Source organism: Lagenorhynchus albirostris, chromosome 1, assembly GCF_949774975.1.
Source record: "Lagenorhynchus albirostris chromosome 1, mLagAlb1.1, whole genome shotgun sequence".
NCBI classification, from domain to species: Eukaryota; Metazoa; Chordata; class Mammalia; order Artiodactyla; family Delphinidae; genus Lagenorhynchus; species Lagenorhynchus albirostris.
The window spans coordinates 73,835,272-73,853,165 of NC_083095.1; the positions used below are offsets into that span (position 1 = coordinate 73,835,272).

At 61.0% G+C, this 17,894-nt stretch overlaps 1 protein-coding gene across 3 annotated transcripts; it reads right to left on the reverse strand.

The window, feature by feature from the left end:
* Positions 1 to 562: 562 nt before the first annotated feature.
* Positions 563 to 17,582, reverse strand: CARMIL3 (capping protein regulator and myosin 1 linker 3). 3 transcript variants are annotated; one of them, XM_060145083.1, is made up of 40 exons: positions 17,435 to 17,582; positions 15,890 to 15,984; positions 15,528 to 15,578; positions 15,364 to 15,423; positions 15,163 to 15,278; positions 14,861 to 14,958; positions 14,561 to 14,631; positions 14,384 to 14,457; positions 14,074 to 14,149; positions 13,905 to 13,993; positions 13,364 to 13,458; positions 13,050 to 13,136; positions 12,732 to 12,841; positions 12,529 to 12,606; positions 11,892 to 11,968; positions 11,708 to 11,812; positions 11,544 to 11,613; positions 11,022 to 11,103; positions 10,797 to 10,893; positions 10,594 to 10,648; positions 10,341 to 10,513; positions 10,044 to 10,112; positions 9,740 to 9,833; positions 9,553 to 9,651; positions 8,991 to 9,119; positions 8,688 to 8,801; positions 8,062 to 8,237; positions 7,186 to 7,273; positions 6,907 to 7,044; positions 6,565 to 6,628; positions 6,252 to 6,460; positions 5,755 to 5,855; positions 4,810 to 5,125; positions 4,348 to 4,476; positions 3,306 to 3,372; positions 3,112 to 3,201; positions 1,551 to 1,669; positions 1,285 to 1,459; positions 1,003 to 1,113; positions 563 to 882 (listed from the first exon to the last, which is right to left on the reverse strand). In XM_060145083.1, the coding sequence occupies exons 1-40, from the start codon at positions 17,472 to 17,474 to the stop codon at positions 854 to 856; spliced, it is 4,116 nt and encodes a 1,371-aa protein (XP_060001066.1). In that variant the 5' UTR covers positions 17,475 to 17,582; the 3' UTR covers positions 563 to 853. The 3 variants fall into 3 exon arrangements, with proteins under 3 accessions (XP_060001066.1, XP_060001055.1, XP_060001044.1); XM_060145072.1 differs by having other exon boundaries at positions 5,755 to 5,858; XM_060145061.1 differs by having other exon boundaries at positions 3,306 to 3,384; positions 5,755 to 5,858.
* Between the last annotated feature and the right edge of the window lie 312 nt (positions 17,583 to 17,894).

Consider the following 17,894-nt stretch of genomic DNA (forward strand, 5'->3'; position numbering starts at 1 on the left):
CCAGTCTTGAATGCCAAGCTGGTATTTGTTAGTACACTGATGAGAAACGATTAATTTTAATTATCGATCTTCTCCTGCTCTAGGCACTTCCGCTCACCTGCAGGCCACTCTACTGTTGAGATTTCTAACTACTGATGGTGCCCCCAGGATGACACAGTACCATTTAATTCCACCATTAGTGAGCCTGCCTGTGCATAAACATATATACACACACACACACACACAGAGCACACTGCTCCCCAGTCTCTTCCTGGGACACTGGGATCTCCCCAATCCCACTGCACCTCCCCAAAGCCCAACACACACTGGTGTTGGTGCCCCCGCTTCTCCAGCCAGCCCAGCCAAGACCCTGCACATAACAGCCACCCTTCTTGGGGACTTCTGAGTCCCCTCCCATCCAGCAGCTCTCCAGTCTTTCCTACCTCTCCCCTTAGAGCTCTAGCCCCATCTCTGGGGGGGGATGTTCCCCACTTTTCCCCACTGTGGGGCTTGAGGGAAGGGGAGCAGCTGGTGGGAAATGGAAGCAGAGAATGGGGAGAACAGCAGAGACTCGGGCAGGTGGTGATTTTGGTTTTTTTATTCTATACAAGTGGAGAGAGAGCCCCTGGGGACAGAGGGACAGATCTGCCCTCCCAGGTGAGGAGACACCCCCCACGCCCCAGGTCTGCAGAGCAAGCAGAACCTCTCTCTCCAGGCTGCTCCCTCCCTTCCTGACCCCCAGGCCTCATCCTGCTGTACTGCGTCCGTGGGACAGGGGCTGGCAGAAGGGCCTGGAGGTGCGGGGATGGGTGGAGGTCTGAGTCCTTGTGAGGCACATGTCGAGAGGAGGGCTGGGGGGGTGCTGCAGCGGCTGTCACCCTGTTCCTGGCTCGCTGGCTCCTGCTGGGGGAAATCCAGGGAGTCCTGTTTCCCAGGCAGGGAGAGCCAGCCACGCCGCGTGGGCGGCCTCGTCACATGGATGGGTGGGAAGGGGGACCACCCTCTAGCCCCCCCCTCTGGCACCTGTGGGGTCAGGGGGCTGTCTTCTATCAGGCTCCAGCTTGTCACAGGACTGTGCCCGCCGTGTCCTCTTGGGCTTCAGGGGGGCAGTCCGGCGGCCCGGATCTGGGGGCCCTGAAATGACAGTCAAGGCAGGCCTGGCCCATGAGTGGGGCTCACAGGCTGGGCACTCATCCAGGCTATGACTTCTGGCTGTCTGTCACTCATCCTGTGCCCAGGAAGGGACCCGATGTGGGCAGCAAGGCCCCAGAGGTGCCCCACACCCCCTTTAGCCAGGTGGCAGACCTTGGACCTCAGGCTCCTCTTGGTCCTGCTGGGAGCCCAGCCTCAGCCGGGGTTTGTTCATTCCTGGGGCCGCATCCCCAGTCTCAGCCTCCTCCGTGCCCCCTGGCTCCTGGGGGAGCCGGCGGCCCCTGTGCACAGCCACCGGCTTGGGGGGCCGCAGAGCTAAAGGAGGGTCCTGCAGCCGGCACAGAAGGAAGATGCTCAGTCAGTCAGTTTGTCCTTCTGCCTCCTCAAAGTGCCCTCCCCGCCGCCTTGCTGGCTCTCACCTTGGCGTTCCTGGCGGGAACCGTCCTCTCTGGGAACAGGGCCCCCTCCTTCTCCTCCTCCCCATCTTGGGATGCTGGGCTGGGGCTCTGGCAGCTGTGGTTGGGGGCGCTCTCCTCAGCTGGGGGATGGGAAGAGAGAAGAAACTGCAGGAAAAGACATTCTTGCACAGCCCTCCCTGTCCCTTGTTCCTGTGAAGCCCTGGAGGCCAGGACCTTCCCCTCCAAGCCCACTTGCTCCCATGTCTCTGCCTCGGATGTCCCCTTCTGCTCTCATGGTCCCCAGGATCCTCCTGAGCCTGTCACCTCTGCAGGGGGCTCTGGCTGACCCTCTTGAAGAGCAGGGACAGAGCCAGGGCCCGCGGCCTGCCGGTTCCACAGGCATGGCTGCCCATCCAGGGCTGCAGTGCCCCGGCGCCCTGCCAAGGCTGCAACCTGGCACTCCTAGAACTCTCCGCCAGTCTGATTTAGATGGTGAGTCTGGAGGAGAGGTGCCTGGCACCCTCACCATTCCCCCTACCCTGCCTCCGTGGCTTTAGGTACCCTGGACCCCAGGATGTGCCACGTGTCTGGGGTTGTCCGTGTGTGTATCTGTGAGGTGCGGGTGAGGAAGCCCAGGAAGGTGCCGGCGGTTAGGGTGTGTGCAGGGAGCACCCGACAATCACCGTCTCCTAAATGAAGGATGGAGCCCCTCTTCCGGTGTCTTAGCTAGTCTGTGTGGGGGATGGGATCATCAGTGAAGAGGACCCCGGCGCTGGGTAGGCCTTGGAGGACGGGGCAGGAGCTCAGGCACTGCCAAGCCTCGGGCCAGCCTGGCTCCGCACCGCACCCTTATGCCCTAGCCCTGGGGTGGGAGTGGAGGAGGGAAGGGAGTGTCAACCTCTCCAGGGAGATTTGTCCCTGTCACTGTTGTTGGAGGGTCACCTTCCAGACCTGGGGGAACTGAGGCTGACGCCGAGCTGACCGGCTTTCCTTTAGCTGCTCCCTAAGTGAAAGGTGCTCTGAACCCAGCAGAAGGGAGGTGTCATACTATGATCCCCCCGCCCTTTATTCTGGAAGGTGAATAACCTGTCAACACTGTGGGTGGTGACTGAGCCAGCACTTAACACCCAGGGTGTCTGACCTCCGAGGCAGGGGGCTCTTGCCCCTGCTCTGGGGTACCTTTCTGCGTGAGCGGAGGATGGCCTGGTGAACTATTTTGGGGGGAGACTGGAGTGTTGGAGGTGGGCCTGGTATGGCTGGTACTGCCCACCCTTTCCCCAGCTGGGGTGCAGAGAGAGAGTCCTTCTTTACAGAGGGTGCCGTTCTGCTGGTGGCCCCCGCTCTAGAGAATTCCCCGAACCACCCACGAAGTGTTGTTCCTTGTAGGCTAAGCCTGGCAAAGCCACTTCTGTTCTGTGGGACCTTTCTTTGGATTGGGTTGTTTCTTTTGGATGTAGTTTTGTAGCTATACTGAAGCATTTGCACAGTGTTGACATTTTACTGCTCCCCCTTAGTTGGCTTCTGTCTCTTTGGACATAACCCGGGCCTTCAGAGCTGCTGCCAGAGAAGAGGCTTTCCATACCTATGTGCCATGTGGCCTCTGCTCGGCGCATGGCACTGAAGCTCGGCTTGGTGCTTTGGGGTGGTGGTGGGGGCTTCCAGGCTCCAGGCCCTGGAGTGGAGGGAGGGGATGGGAAAGGGGAAAGGGGAAAAGGCATGTTAGCAGGGGCCCTGAGAGACGGGGCAAAGGAAGGACGTGAGGACGATCGTTCTCACCTGCATCGTCTGAGGAGCGCCGTTTCTGCCAAGGCTGGACGCTGCCCTCCAGGTCTGGGCCTGGGCCCTGAAAGGACAGCTGAGTCAGGTCATTAAAAAAGTCCCTTCTGCGTGGGGACTGCAGTTAGCAAGGGGCTTCTGCTCTAGCATCTCATTAGTCCCTAGACATTCGGACTGTTTTCCCCAAAGAGTGGCACTCATACCACCCCTAGGGGCATAAGAAATGGTTTACACGAACGAACATACGGTTATTTTAATATGTGTTTATTTTATGTGTAGTAGAAAAAACACGACTAGTACAACAAGCCTGTGATTCTAAAGATGATAATGCTTAGGTCCAGAATGAGTTTGAAAAGGTGAGTTGAGGGATTTCCTGCCAGCTCAGTGGTTAAAAATCCCCCTGCCAATGCAGGGGACACAGGTTTGAGTCCTGGTCCGGGAAGATCCCACATGCCGCAGAGCAACTAAACCCGTGCGCCACAACTACTGAGCCTGTGCTCTAGAGCCCACGAGCCACAACTACTGAAGCCCATGCGCCTAGGGCCCGTGCTTCGCGAAAAGAGAAGCCACCGCAATGAGAAGCCCGCACACCGCAACGAAGAGTAGCCCCCGCTCGCCGCAGCTAGAGAAAGCCCGCGCGCAGCAACGAAGACCCAACGCAGCTATAAATAAGTAAGTAAATAAATAAATAAATTTATCTTTAAAAAAAGGTGAGTTGATTTAAATAAAAATATTATGTAAATAATGCCGTGGTATGTGGAGAAGGTGAAAAGCAGTCATAAAAGTGGTAATCAAATCAAAATTTGGGAAACAGCTCTAGAGGTAAGTATTTTTAGGGCCACACAATTTATAAGGAAGCAGAGGCTCCAGAGTGAGTTGTCCAGGGTTGTGCGGCAAGTGTAGGGGCAGAGCTGCAGCTGACACCTTCTACTCCAGAGTATCGCTCTCTCCACTGACCTACCAACTGCAGGGCCGGGGGGAGGGGAGGGTGGTATGCAGGGACCCACGGGACCCTCAGTTCGCCTCCCCAGGTTCCGCTCACCTCTCGTTTCCCATCGAAGCTCCAACCCTTGGCTCTTCCCAACCCAGGAAGGGCGACACTGTGGACCCTTGGCTGCTGTGCTGTCCCAGGGGCCCGGCCCCCCTCCCCAGGCTCTGCCCCGTCGGTGCCCTGGAACAAGGTTTCGGGTTTAGAATCAGTTCCCGATGGAGAAGGGGCTCCACAGGCAGCAAGGGAGCAGGGGAGGCCCCCAACCCCTCAGAGCCCTCTGCCTGGGGAAGCCCTATCCAGACCCTCTGAGTCTTTCCACTGCCCTTATTTGCATGGTGGACTCCCAGCATGCACTGCGTCACCAGGCTTAGCCCAAGGAGCCCAGGAGCGAGGAACTGGAATGACCAAGTTCCCTGAGTGCTAACAATCTCCCGTTAATTGCCTAGCGTGGGGTGCGTGGATGGGCTATGTGTGGGGCAGCAAACCAGGACTCAGCACCCCTGCCTCACTTACCATCTTCTCGCGGAAGGAAGGCCCCCGGCCCGCGCCAAATGCAGGGAGGAGCCTGCTCTCCTCTTCTGGGCTCCAGCAGGGGGAGGAATTATTGCCGAGGCTGGGGGGATCTGGGCTGGGGGGGCTCTCCTGAGTCGGGGGCGGGGGCGGGGGCGGAGGGAGGAGGAGCCCGATGGTGGGGGACCCTGGCCCCCTGTCCCCCTTGAAGCTCCGGGGCCGGCGAAAGTGAAACAAGCCTCGGCGCCTCTTCTTCTGGAGTGGAGGGAGTGGCGGCTCCGAGGGGCCTGGCCGCAGGGTCCTCAGAGTCCGGGGGTAGCTGGGCAGGGTCGGGGTGAGTTAGTGACAAAGTCGTGGGGAGATACCTAGGTCAGATGCCGAGGTCGTTCAGGGCCCAGGGTGGTGCTGGCGTTAGGCCAGTCCTGGCTCTCCGGAACCTCCAGCTATCCTGTCTCATCTAGTCTTTCCTGCCGTTCCATAACCCTTTCCACCTATTCTCAGGGAATGGTGTCCTCACCTTCCCTGTCACAACCCTCCAGCAGCCTCTTCCCTCCCAGGCACCCCTCCCCCCATCTCCTCTCAGCCTCTCCAAGTGACCCAGTTCCTTCTGGAGAGATGCCGGGGAGTCTGTGCAGGACAGTGACAGAACACACCCTCCAGGCCTGGTACCACTAACCATCACCCCATTCCAGGGCCTGCTATCCCCCCAACCCCAATCCCGCTGTGGTGGTTCACTCTGGTCCCATTCTTTTCTGCTGTCATGAGGGGATTCAGAGAACATGGGAACTAAGGGCTCGGTGTGGAGGAAAGAGAACATGGGGGAATCTCTCAGAGAGACTGGATTTGGAGCACTGCCATTGGAGAGGGCTCTCTGGGAGATGGGTGGACACGGGAGCCCTCCAGGGCCTCGGGGCCTGCTGAAATTGGGGGTGTGCTAGGGCACCACACCTGGAGCTTTCATCCATAACCCTTCGGCTGAAGAAGTCCTCCAGCCCCTCATCCAGGCGGGTGGCTGTCCCGTTCTCCTGACGGGGCCCAGGTACTGGCGCCTGCTGGGAGGAAAGTCCTGTAGGATATCCCATCTGGGTGAGGAAGCCCTCCTCCCATCCACTCAAGGCCTTCCCCTTTGGACTTGGACTTGCCTCTCCTTGGCCCCATGGAAACTTAGACCTCAGGATACCTGGGCATGTCTTAAACTTGGTGACTCTTGACTCTCTCACCAAAAGGAGAACTGCCACTGTCTAGCAGACAGAGATTTCCTATCTGTGACAAGGTCTAGCTCCATCCAATCCGCATAACTCCTCTTCTTCTGTTCCACGGCCTGCCTGGGCCCCTGACCAATCCCCCAAGGCTAGTACCTCTGGCATTGGTGTCCTAGAGCTAGAATCTCTGGCTCTGGCACTGCTAAGTGGAGTTGGTCCTCCTGTGAGGCTTTAGGGACTCACGCTGGGCCGACCAGGTCCCGGAGGGGTGGTCCTGGGGGGCCGGGGCCTCCCTTGTGTTTGATGCCTTAGTTTGTAGCCATGAGTGGGCAGCTCAGATAGACCTTCCCAAGAGCCACTAGCAGTGGGCTGGCTGCTCCCGAGTCCTGAGAACCAGCCAGGGGGGATCCCCAGGCTCCCCAGCTGGCTTTCCACGTCCTGAGGGCTCCCACCTGTGGGGAGAGCAGCGTTAGAGGGACAGGGAGAAAGCAGGCTGGAGAGGCAGAGAGAAAAGAAAGGGAATCAGGGCCATCAGTGCGGAGGCTGGAAGACTCACTGATGAAGGCAGACACTGGCCGGATCTTGCGGCAGCGTTTCTGCTTTTTGATGGCCATGGTGTCCTGCAGAGACGGAGGCATACGGTGGGGCCAGGTGGCAAACCCCAGGAGCCTCGCCTGGAGCCTCCCATTCCTCATAAAGCCTTCTCTTCAGAGTCCATCCCGCTTCCCTGTCCTTAGGCGGCTGAGGCAATGGGACAAGGGAAGAGGCTGGGCGGGATCGGGGCAAGGGGATGAGACCGGCGAGGGGCAGAGAGTGGAGTCCAGGGAAGTAGAAGGGGACAGTGTTTTGCAGGGGCAGGGGCAGGACCAAGGTTAAGGAGGGGAGTGGGGGTGCTCACGATGTTGGTCCCAAGTTCATCATCTGTGGTCTCGTCACGGTCATGGTTCCGGCCTCGGCCCCGGGAGGACAGATCCTGTCCTTGGCACGGCCCCCCTGGCGGATCTGACAGTGTCTTTAGCTGGGCCAGGTGTCGGGCCTAGGGAAGGACAGGTGTGAACAGGAGCCTAAGGAAGCCGCCCACCGCCCAGGACCTTGACAGGGAGGGCCGGTGGGGGGAGGTGCGGGTGATGCGGGGTGGAGGACAGGTCTGGGCCTGGCTGAGGCCCAGAAGTCTTACCAGGCTCTTGTGGGAGTGGTACAGCTCCTGCAGGATCTCGTCTACTATGGAGTTGGTCAAGTAGGTGACAACTGAGAGCTTCACTTCACTGTGGGCACAGGGGCGTGGCTCAGCTCCTCCTTCCCTGCCCCTGAGCCTCTGCCCCAGCCTTCCCCAGACGCCTGAGGGAGCGGGCCAGCCGCCCCGGCTGCCCACGGAGAACACAGCTGCTGTATGAGGCACCTGGGATCCACCACCCAGCTCCACCCACAGCCCTTCCAGCCTAGGCGTGTGTGGAGGCGGAGGGTGGACGAAGACGAACTGAGGGGAAGGAAGGGCAGAGGGGCTCTGGGTCCGGCCCCTGGAACTCCAGTGGAACAGAGCAAGGTAAACTGAGGTGTTGAGTGAATCCTGCCCGTCTCTGCTGTAAGAGCAGGAACCAGCACTTCTTGAGCTTGGCCATTTCACGGGTTTGTGTCATAATTTTCCCTCATTTTAGTGAGAGGTGGCACCCAGACTGGAATGAGAGAGAGCTCTAGGGGCCATGAAAACTTGGGGGGATGGGCAGCGCAGTCCATGCACACCTATTCTTTGTCCACACCTCCGAGGAGGCTGTGCTCTGTTTCTAGAGGTCAGTTCCTGGGGGTATGTGCGCGGCTGTGTGTACGTGTACACGTGTGTGCACTGTTCGGACTCCTAAACCCCAGCTCAGCATTTAGACTGCTAGGGCAAAGATGAGTCAGGCCCTAAATAGCAAGGTTGCAGTTGGTTAAAGATTCATCCCTCGTAATGTAGATTGTGTCATTCATTATTCATTGCTTATGGCTGGGCCCCCCAAGTCCCTAAGTGCTCCAGGCCTAGTCCAGCCCCCCCTCCAGTCCCACCCCCGCCTCTCACTCCAGCTTGTTCTGAATGTCCTGCCCCGCCTGCTCCAGCAGCGCCCCTCGAATGAAGTTCCGGGGCACAGTGACGCGCTCAGCCACATTGCTCAGCATCTTGTTGTGCCCTTCAGCCACCCGCATGGCCACGGGGCATAACTCTTGCGTTAGGCTGACCATGGACTCCAGGATCACCTAGTACGTGGGGAAAGGAGGCCAGAGCCCCAAGGAGGGCGGGGTCAGGGCTGGCCCCACAGTGGAAGAGACTCCAGCCTGTCTATTCCAGCCCCCCGTGGGGAGACTGAGGGGCCGGCCAAGGTCACAGGGCTGGTTAGCAGCAGAGCCTTGGACACTCAGGCTTCCCCACATCCTGGTCAGTGTCCTTTTCATCCTACCACATGGACACATGGACAGGGGAGAGTCAGTCCAAGGATCAGAGTCCAGAGGGAGAGCTCAGGGTTCAGGGGCTAAGGTTGAAACGAGCAGCAAATATCTGAGGCCGGGTCTCTAGCAATGCCTTGGCACAGTGGGAGTGTAGGTGCTCTCAGCTCTGCAACTCCTTCTTGCCCACGGTAATCCTCCCGTGCTGGCCTCGGTCCGTGCTTAGGGCCTTGGTCAGCACCGGGCTCCCTCCCCAGGACTTGCCTGCAGCTCCTTGTCCACAGCCTTGGACACCTCGCTGGCTACTGACTCCAGCCTCTGCCTCACGGGTCCGTCGTTGGCCAGCATGTGGCCCAGCTCATAGAGGCTGGGAAACAGCTGGGGAAGAAAGGGGCTCTGATCAGAAGGTCACAGTCTGGCCTCGCTGGGTCCCCGGCCTAGGAGGCCATGAAAACTTGGGGGGATAGGCAGTGCTGGCCATGGGCGCTCCTGGGCCTGGACACTCCTGGGCTGGCCTTCTTGGGCTCTCTAGACCGTCAGGGGAGGGCGGGGCTGCGGAGGGCTCACCGCCCGGGAGTTCTTGGCATCCTTGATGAGGTCCCGAGCGTAGAGCAGCTCATCCTGCACGGGCTCCAGGGGGCACAGCCTCAGCGCCCGAACCTCCTCTTGCACCCGTCCGCACAGCCGCTGCAGCATCTGCACCACAGGCGGCAGGAGTGTTAGGGGGACTCCTGCAGCTTCACCTTCCCAGGCGGGCCCCCAGGCGCTCCATTTCTGGGCCCCCTTGGGCAGTGCTACTGGTGCTGCCACTGACAGGGGTAAGGGTGATGTCTCCCGATGGCCTGTTCCCTCTTCTTCTTGGGATGCCCCCTTGAACACTCAGTGGAGCTCCCACAGTCCTGGGACCCCTTGTCTGGGACCCCTGCTGTTTGCACACATGTTCTCTCATGTTTGGGGCCCACGTTCTGCACGTCCTGTCTTTTTGCTCTCCCACATGCTCAATCCACTTACGGGCACCACACGATGCCTCTCTCATGACCCCTCCCGCCCCGACCTGCGCTCCATCACATCAGCCCTGTGCCCTGCGGGCCCCACGTGTGCCCCCTGTGTCTCGGAGGGAAACGTTTACTTGCTCGGCGCTGCTGGTCACCAGGCCCTGCTGCAGCCTGAAAGCCTGTTCCTGCGGGCACGTCTGAGAATGGTTGTTCCTCACCAAGTACCACTGGATCTGGAGATGATGATGGGTGGGTGGGGTGAGGGCCAGGGGATGTGGGCGGGCCCCTGTCCCTCAGGTTCCACCCTGCTCAGGCCGCCACCTTCTGCCAGACGTCCTCGGTACGCTCAGGGGCGCTGCGGTAGGCTTGAGAGATGTCGCTCACGGGGAAGGACATGAAGCGCAGCGTACGGTTGCTGTGGGACAGAGTGGCTCAGCTGGGTGGGATAGAACCTCCTGCTCCCCAGACCCCACCTCTTGCTGACCATTTCCCTCTTCTGTGGTCCTTCCTAACACTTCTATGCAAGTAGGTCAGGTGGACTGGGGTGGGGCTGGTGTAGTTCAGGCCTGGTCCAGGTACAGGGAAGCTGGGGGCTAGGATCAGGGCAGGGCCCTGGTCTACTCACCTCTCCAGGGCCCTTGCAATGTCCAGAAAGCCTAGGGCAGATGTATTGTTCCGATCCCATAGGATAGTTCTGGGGAAAGGGTGAGCATTAGCGTATTACCCCTCCCTCAGGGTCTCTCTTAGGGGGAGGGGACACATCCCCCTCGGGAGCCTTCCCTCTTTTCCTGGGTAATGAGGCTGACTCAGAGATGGTCCTGGGACTAAGGGTCTCCTGGAAGCTGGGGTACAGAGCAGCGAGGCAGCAGGGAGGGCATGTATGTGCGTGGGGGAGGGCTGGGGCTCCAGGTGTGGGCCCCACCTGAGGGAGGAGTTTATCTGCAGGGCCTTAGACAGCATCTTGGCCCCGATGTCCTCCATGCCATTGCCGCTCAGATCCACCTTCGCCAGGCAGGTGTTGCTGCCCAGGGCGTTGATGAGGATGCTGGTGCGAAGCTTCAGTCGGGAGTCTGCCACTGACAGTGACTGCAAGGACTGTGTGGGCAAGTCGGGGGTTTGGCCCAGTCCCTGCAGCCCCTGTCGCTGCAGGTCCCCTCCCAGGCCCAGGCACTCACACAGTCCTCTTCCTGGATTAGCTGCACCAGCTTGTGGAGGATCTCCTCCAGGGTCCTGCGGGGAGTCGGGGCTCAGAGTAGGAGGGGAGGGGGCTGGGGTCATGTTAGTGGAGCAGTGGAGAGGCGGTCAAGGGGAACACAGTGAGCCACAAGGATAGGTGATGATGGAGTGAAGGTCTGTGGGTATAGGCAGGGGCCCTCACTTGGCCTTGACGTTGAAGTTCTTGCCCAGGAACAGGTGCTTGAGGGACTTGTTCTTGCCGAGTGCAGGCACCAGTGTCAGGAGGTCCGAGTCGAACCCTGGCCAGTAGATGGGAGAGGCCTGGCCTTGAGGCCCGAAGCTCACTGGAGTCTCCTTAGGGCTTCTCCCCCGTGCTCTAGGCCCCTGTCCGCACCTGGCCCCCAGGAAGGGAAGCGCCCCCACTCACCATTGTCTGACAGATCCAGGCTGCCCACACAGGTGACAGCCCACAGCTGCTCCTGCAAAGCCTGGGCTCCAGCTGAGCGGAGCTGCAGGGACAGGGTGTGGGTGGAAGACAGGGCACCTTTAATGCTTAGAGATAAGAGGCGTCATGCCAGGATTCAAGGTCATACCAGGTCTTCTCGGGTGTGAAATCTGGAGGCCCCTGCTCTATACCAGATCCTTCCCTAGGGCTCTCTCCCCTCCCTTCAGCCAGAAAAATGTCCAGGCCGCTGCTCTGGAGACAGCTCGCTCCTGCCATCTGGTGGGAAAGCCTGGTATCTCCCACCCCAAAGCGGTCAGCGAGGAGATCTGGAGACTGAAAATGACCTCTAGAAAGAGGGCCGCAGACCACAGACGGAGAGGGGACAGTGGGGGTGAGGTCAGGGCGGGGGCGGGTCGCTGAGGGGTAGCGCGGAGGCAGGATGGAGCCAGAGCTTGACTTAGGGAAATGAACGGTGGGGTGATGGGTGAGGGACTGAGGGCTCACCTCACAGCTGCTGAGGTCCAGGTGCAGATCGCTGAGGTGACTGTTGAGGGAGAGGCCCTGGAGCAGTGCCCTGTGGGAGGAAGGTCAGCAGGCCCGCCTTTACCCCTCACCCCCTTCTCCCAGGGTTCCCCCTCGGACGCCCCCCAACCCTGCACCCACCCGACCTGAGGGCCTCCAGGGGCAGCCTCGTGGCCGACAGGTTGATGTGGCTCAGGGTGTAGGTGCTGCTGAAGAACTGCTTGAAGGCAGGCGGGGCCTCCCGGCCCTTCCTGCGGAGATGCCTGGGGTCAGCAAGGGAGGGGGTGCCCACGACTTGCCCCGCCCCTCCCTGCACCCCTGTGCTCCCACCTGTGGGAGCAGCTGTTGCGCGCCAGGTTGAGGTAGGTGAGGTGGGAGCAGCAGCCGTGAAGCAGGGCGCCCAGAAGCTGTAGGGTGGAGACAGGGTGCGTCTCACGGGGCTGGGAGGGCTGCCGGGAGGGGCGACGAGGACTCCCTCCTCCCCCCCAACCAAGGTCCTGGCGCTTCGTCCTCTGCGGTCAGTCTGTGAGGGCCCCGCTGCGCCTGCCTACTTAGCCTCTTCAAGCCTCAGTTTCCCCTCTGTGGAAAGTGGGTCTACTCCCACCTGTCTGGCCCCCAGGGGGTGAGAGGCTCATAGGCAGTGGATGTGTAAAGCCAGGGCGCCCACAAGCTCGTAAGGTGCCTGGTTCAAGTTAGGGAAGGAGTCCTTTCCTCCGGTGGACTCAGCGCCACGCTGGGGCTCACGGCTGAGGAACAGATCCGGGCTGGCTTTTAGGCACAGCCAGCACAGCCTTGGCGGCGCACGGATAAAGTGCTGCACAGGTGTGAGCTTTGGTGTTGATTTGTAATTCAGCTGAACCTGAAGCCATCCTGCCAGCTCTGCCCACCTCTGTACTCAAGGAGGGGGTGACCCACCCCAGCCTCCCCGGATCACCACAGGCTGGCTGCCCCGTCACCAGCCCCTCACCAAGTCGATGGTGCAGTCAGTCCCCGCCAGGTCCAGGTGCACCAGGGCATTGGGCTGGGCCAGGAAACTGTAGAGGGCCTGGGAAGGAAGGACAGAGGGGTTGCAGGTGAAGGGGTGACAGAACCCCTCCCCTCCCCAGGACCTCAGGCCCTGAAACCCGAGTGGGCCTCTGCAGGGGCTTGAGGCTATATTCGTGGACTCACGTTGGCCTCATCTGTGGCGAGCAGCCCAGGGTTCTTGCTCAGGTCCAGGTATTGAAGGGAGCTGGCAAAGGCCGGGTTGGCCCCGAAGGTCTGGCCCAGCGCCTGGAGGCCTGAGCACAGCGGGCACTGGGCTGGGTTGGCCACCCCCATGAACTCTTCCCCTTGCATTCAACTCTTCCCCACTCTCCAAATGTGGCTCCTTTCCCTTCTTTGATCCCTGGGATGCCGTGTGAGTGTATGGGTACACCTCTGGGACTCGACACCCAGGCAGTGCTGGGGGAGGGTCAGAGTCAGAGGTCGGGGTCCCGGGGCAGGTACCTCGAGGGGAAATGGCAGTCTTGGCCAGGCATAGTTTGGTGAGGCCAGTGGGGAAGCAGAGGAGCTGCTGGCTCAGGCTGAGGAAACCTGGGGAGTGGAGTGAGAAAGGGGCCCACTGAGAGATGGGCAGTGGGGGCAGGTGGTGCAGAGCCAGACTGGGCGCTTGAGTGGGGTATGGGCCTGGGGTCAAGGATGGCATATTGGGGCAGGGGCTGGCATCAGGTCGGAGAGCCCCTGTTCAGACCGGGTTGGGCTCTGGGCTGGGATAGGGGTCTGCGTTGTGATGGGGGGTAGGATTCAGGGCTGGGGCTCACCCTTGTCCTCGATGGGGTTGTGGGACAGAGTGAGGGCATGCAGCACACAGCTCCCGTTCTCCCCAAATACCCCGGCCAGCTTCTGGACAAAGTCCCTTCAGGGAAGGGGAGGAAGGATGTGTTTGTCCCAGGCCCTGGGCTTCCCCTCCTCCTCCACCTGCCTGCCTGGCTGGGGCTGCAACGTTTGGAGGCCCCCGCAGGTGGGGAGCAGCTCGGGGCCTGCCAGGGAGCTTGCCGTCACTCCGGAATACCTGGGAAGTTGTGCTGAGACAAAGCCCAGCTTAGGGTCCTCGAGACTGGAGCAGCGCACTCTACTCGGTGGCTGACGGCAGAAGGGGACGGGGCATGGAGGTACGGGGGAAGGCTGTGGAGCTGGGGGTCAGGAGGCTTAGGCTGGCTTGCTCTGTGCCCTCTTTGGGCCTCTTCTGTACGGTGAGGAGCTGGATGAGATGGTGCAGAGGCCCGTATCATGCTCTGAGGTTCTGGGGCCCTAAGACTACATCAAGGGGGTACCACTGCCCAAGGAGGAGGCTGGCCTCACGTCTTAAGCCCGGCGTTGTCCAGCACCAGCTCTTCGAGGCTCCCCGACTTGCTCAGGGTGTGTAGCACCTGTTCTAGCACTTCAGAGCCCTGAGGACAGAGGGGGTCATGTGACCAGGAGCCAGAGAGGGCAGTACGCTCCCCTCCCCACTGCCCCTCCTAGACCCTACCAGCCGCAGGTCCTTGCAGTAGAGTTTGGTGAACCATTGGTTGTAGGCCAGGGCTGCCACCATTAGGGCCAAGTCTCTGTGGGGAGATTGAGGGCGGCAGGAAGGTGGTGAGCAGGTGGCTAGGGCCGGGAGGAAGAGACTAGGGCTGGGGTGGTTGGGCTGGGGAAAGCCTAGATGGGTGGAAGGCAGGGGGGGTGGGGGCTGGGAGACACAGCCTGGGCTGTGGGTAGGACCAGAAGGGAGAGCCTAGAAGGGCCAGGGCTGGGCTGGGGCTGGAATGGGGGCTTGAGTCTCTACCCCATCTGCTTACCGGCTCTCCAAGTGGCTGAAATCCAAAAGATTGAACTCCCGGTTATCCTCGGCATGATAGATGGTGTCCACATCCTTGGAGAGGTGGAACTGGCTCACACCTGCTTCCCTCCTCCTCCTCCTCTGCCCCCTCCCTCTGGGTCCCACCTGCCCGCCTGCCGGTCCTGGTCCAACGCACCCATTGCACCTCCTCACGGCAGTGCAGCCCATTGTAGTCACACAGGGCGGCGTAGGTCTCGGAGAAGCCACCTGTGGGGCAGGAGATGGGCTGGCTCCTTGAGCGGTAAGGGGGTGGGGAACAGGCTTGGAGTTCAAGGAAAGGTCAAGGTCACTTTATGCACCAGTGTCCTGGGTTCATGAACCTCTGAGGTCTGGGAGCCATGGAGTCTCAGGGCAGGCAAAGGCCCGTACACAGAGGACTCTGAGCAAGGGGCAGGGTGGTGTAAGTCCCACTTTCCTCAAGTCTGCCCCTGCTCACCGCAGACGCTGTGAGCGGTGGACGTGGAAGTCTCAGAGTTGGGGGACGTGTCTCGGGGCCCTTCTGGGGTATCTGCATTTCCACGCCGGATTAGACTCCTGGAAAATGAACAAATCCATCCCAAGATGGGTGGAAAGAGGCTCTCAATTCTTACCCTGTTATAGCTTCTGGATCCCCAGGAAAAGCAGGAATAGGGACACAAGAGCTCTTCGCCTTGATGTCTCGGGGGCCCAGGGGAAGGAGGGAGGGAGGAAGGAGGTCTCCTTGTCTGACCCCTGAGAGACTCCTCCTCTGCCACTCACCCAGGGCCAGGGCAGACCTTGGAGAGGGCAGAGCTCACATGTCGCGTCACCTGGTCCACACTCTCGGCCGATGGCAGCCGCATGCTCACCATGCCACGCTCTGTCTCCACTAGGATCTGGGGGAGAGGAAGCAGCAGGGCCTCAGGTGCGGGCTCCCTCCTCCCGCTGGCCCAGGAGTGGGGCCCGAGCCCTGGTGCTCACCTGGTTCTGACTGAGCGTGTTGAAGGCGCGGATCTCCAGGACATTGAAGGAGCTCTCCACCTGGGGGGAGGGGACACGGGGATGCCCAGCTCATGGTGAGGGCCTGGCTACTGGGCTCAGATGGGAGCACGCCAGGTGCTCTCCGGCTCATCGGCCCAACTCACCTTGGCTGGAACTTTAAGGGGGAAAAGGTGGAGGCGCCAGGAGGTCAGGGCCTTCAGAGAGGGGAAAAGAACGTCAGCAGCAAACGGCAGCTTCCTGGGCCCTAGTCACCCTGCCCTCTGTTAGCCCCCTCAGCCTGTGTGCACCCCCTGCCAGCTGACCCTCTGCTCCGGAAGTCCCCCCTCTCTCACATGCCCCACCCTAGGCTCCTAGACATCCACCCCATCCAGGCTCCCCCTGCCCCCAGGCTATGTCTTCTCAGCTCTCCCTCCACCTCTGTCTCCCCTGTCCCCCCAGGCTCCTTGCCCTCACCAGCCCAGGTGCTCTTGACCCCCCCTCCCCTCCCCCGGCCCAGTGTCCTCACCAGCACTCGGTCCTCGAACTTCTTGGGCTTCGTCTCCAGCTTGACACGATGTTGTTGGAGCACAGCCGCTTGGCTCAGGGACCTCCGGATGCTGTCTGCAGGTGGGTGGTGGGCTGCTCAGAGCTCCCCTGACCCTGGCCGCCCCCGCAAACCCGAGGCTCTCCAGGGGCAGGGGCAGAGGAGAGGAGAGAGAATCAGAGAGAGACCGAGAAGGACAGGGACCGAGACCTTTCCTCCTTGGGTGACTTTTATCTTTCTATTAGAAAGGCAGTGGGGTGTGGAGAAAACTCTGGCTCCTGACGTTCCTGAGTCGGGGGACAGTAGCTGAGTGACACTGTGGGAGAGTGTGAAGGATTTTTCCAACCCGTGCACTCCAGCAGCTGTCAACACATACAGAGTGAGTCAGTGTGTAGGGGTGTGGAGGGTATCCCTTCGGCTGCATTCTAGGTGGTCTGGGTGTGAGTGTCTACCTTTTACTACACATGCAAAGAAGATGCCAGGGAGCCCGTGTGTGGCATTGGTGGGGATGGGTAAGTGTGAATGAGTATGCTGTGTCTGCAGTTGTGAAAGGGGCACAGAGCCAGCCAGCTCTGGTGTGGGTGGGAGCTGCGGGGTAGGAAGGAGTTAGTGTTTAAATGAGTTCCATACCCATCTGCTGGCAGAATCATCCAGATATCCCAGTGTGTGTGCGTGTGCGTGCGTGTGTGTGTGTGTGCGGCTTCGGTAAAGATGTGTGTACACACATCTCATGATTGTGTTTGTGTGCCTGTGGAGCTGTGGGAAATCGCCACGGGGCAGCGTGCCTCTGAGTATCCTTGAGCGTCCTGGTCTCTGCGTGGGCTAGCCTGTGCTCCTGCCTCTGGGGGTCAGGGTTGGCAGTGCTCGGGGGTCGGGCCTTGGTTTGGTCTGAGTCTGAGAACCAGGCAAACAGGAGATGCCGTGAGGTGTGGGTGTGGGGTAGAGAGAAGGGGGCAGGCTGGGATGCGGGCTGTGGTAGATAAGCTTCAGTAGACCCTGCTCCTGGTTTTAGTTCCAGTCCAGGCCCTTTTCCCTGACTCCCTTCTTTGCCCCACTGGCCGGGGCGCTAGGGGGGCTCTCGAGCCAGTTCCGGGGCCGGGCCCAGAGGAGGGAGGGTGTTGAGGCCAGAGGAGGTCAGGACCTGGGGCAGCTCCCATCACCCGGCAGGGCTGGCCTGGCCCCGCCCGGCGGGGAAACGGGGATTCTCCAGAGGGGACACTGGATGCTTCGCCGAGGGATGGGCCAGAATCGCTGAGAGTCGGCCCCAGGGAGCGTGAAGGGACTGCACCTGTCACTGAAGATCAGGACGGGCGGCTCTGGGACACGTAGGTCCTGACGGGGTGAGGCGAGGGGCAGCGGAGGATGCTCTGGGACAGCGATGCCCCGAGCTGGGATGCAGGGGCAGGGAGCTGCCTTGGAACCGGATGCATGAGGGGCGGAAGGCACCGGGGTGTACCGCGGGGAGGAACGCACTGGGTCTGGGAGGCTCCCGGACGGGGCGTCCCGGAGACCACCGCAGCCTCGTACCTTGCAGCTCGCGGGTGAGCTCCGCGCTGGACTTGGCCATGGCGGCCGTTGCTGCCGCTGTTGCTGCAGAGGAGCCGCCGTCGCCACCGCCGGGGAGACGCGGCACATGCTAGACCCGGCTCCGGCAGGGCCCCGGCGCTGAGCGCTGCAGCAGCCGCTGAGCCCGCTCCTGTGAGGGGCGGCTGCGCGAGCGCTACTCCCCCCGCCTCGGAGCGCTGGGTCTCCCGCCCCGCCCGGAGAGGTGCCAGACTGAGCATGCGCGCCGCGCCTCCGAGCCGCGTGAGACCCTGAGAGCGCTCGCGCCCACCCCTCCCGCCGGCTCTAGCGTGCTACGCCCTGTGCGTGTCGCCTGCAGCCCGGGCCATCTCCCGGAAGGGGGGCAGCGTCCCCAATTTCCGTGTCACTCACTCCTCGGGCACCGTGAGCAGACCCCACTTCTTTTGTTCGTAGGCCTGGGTAC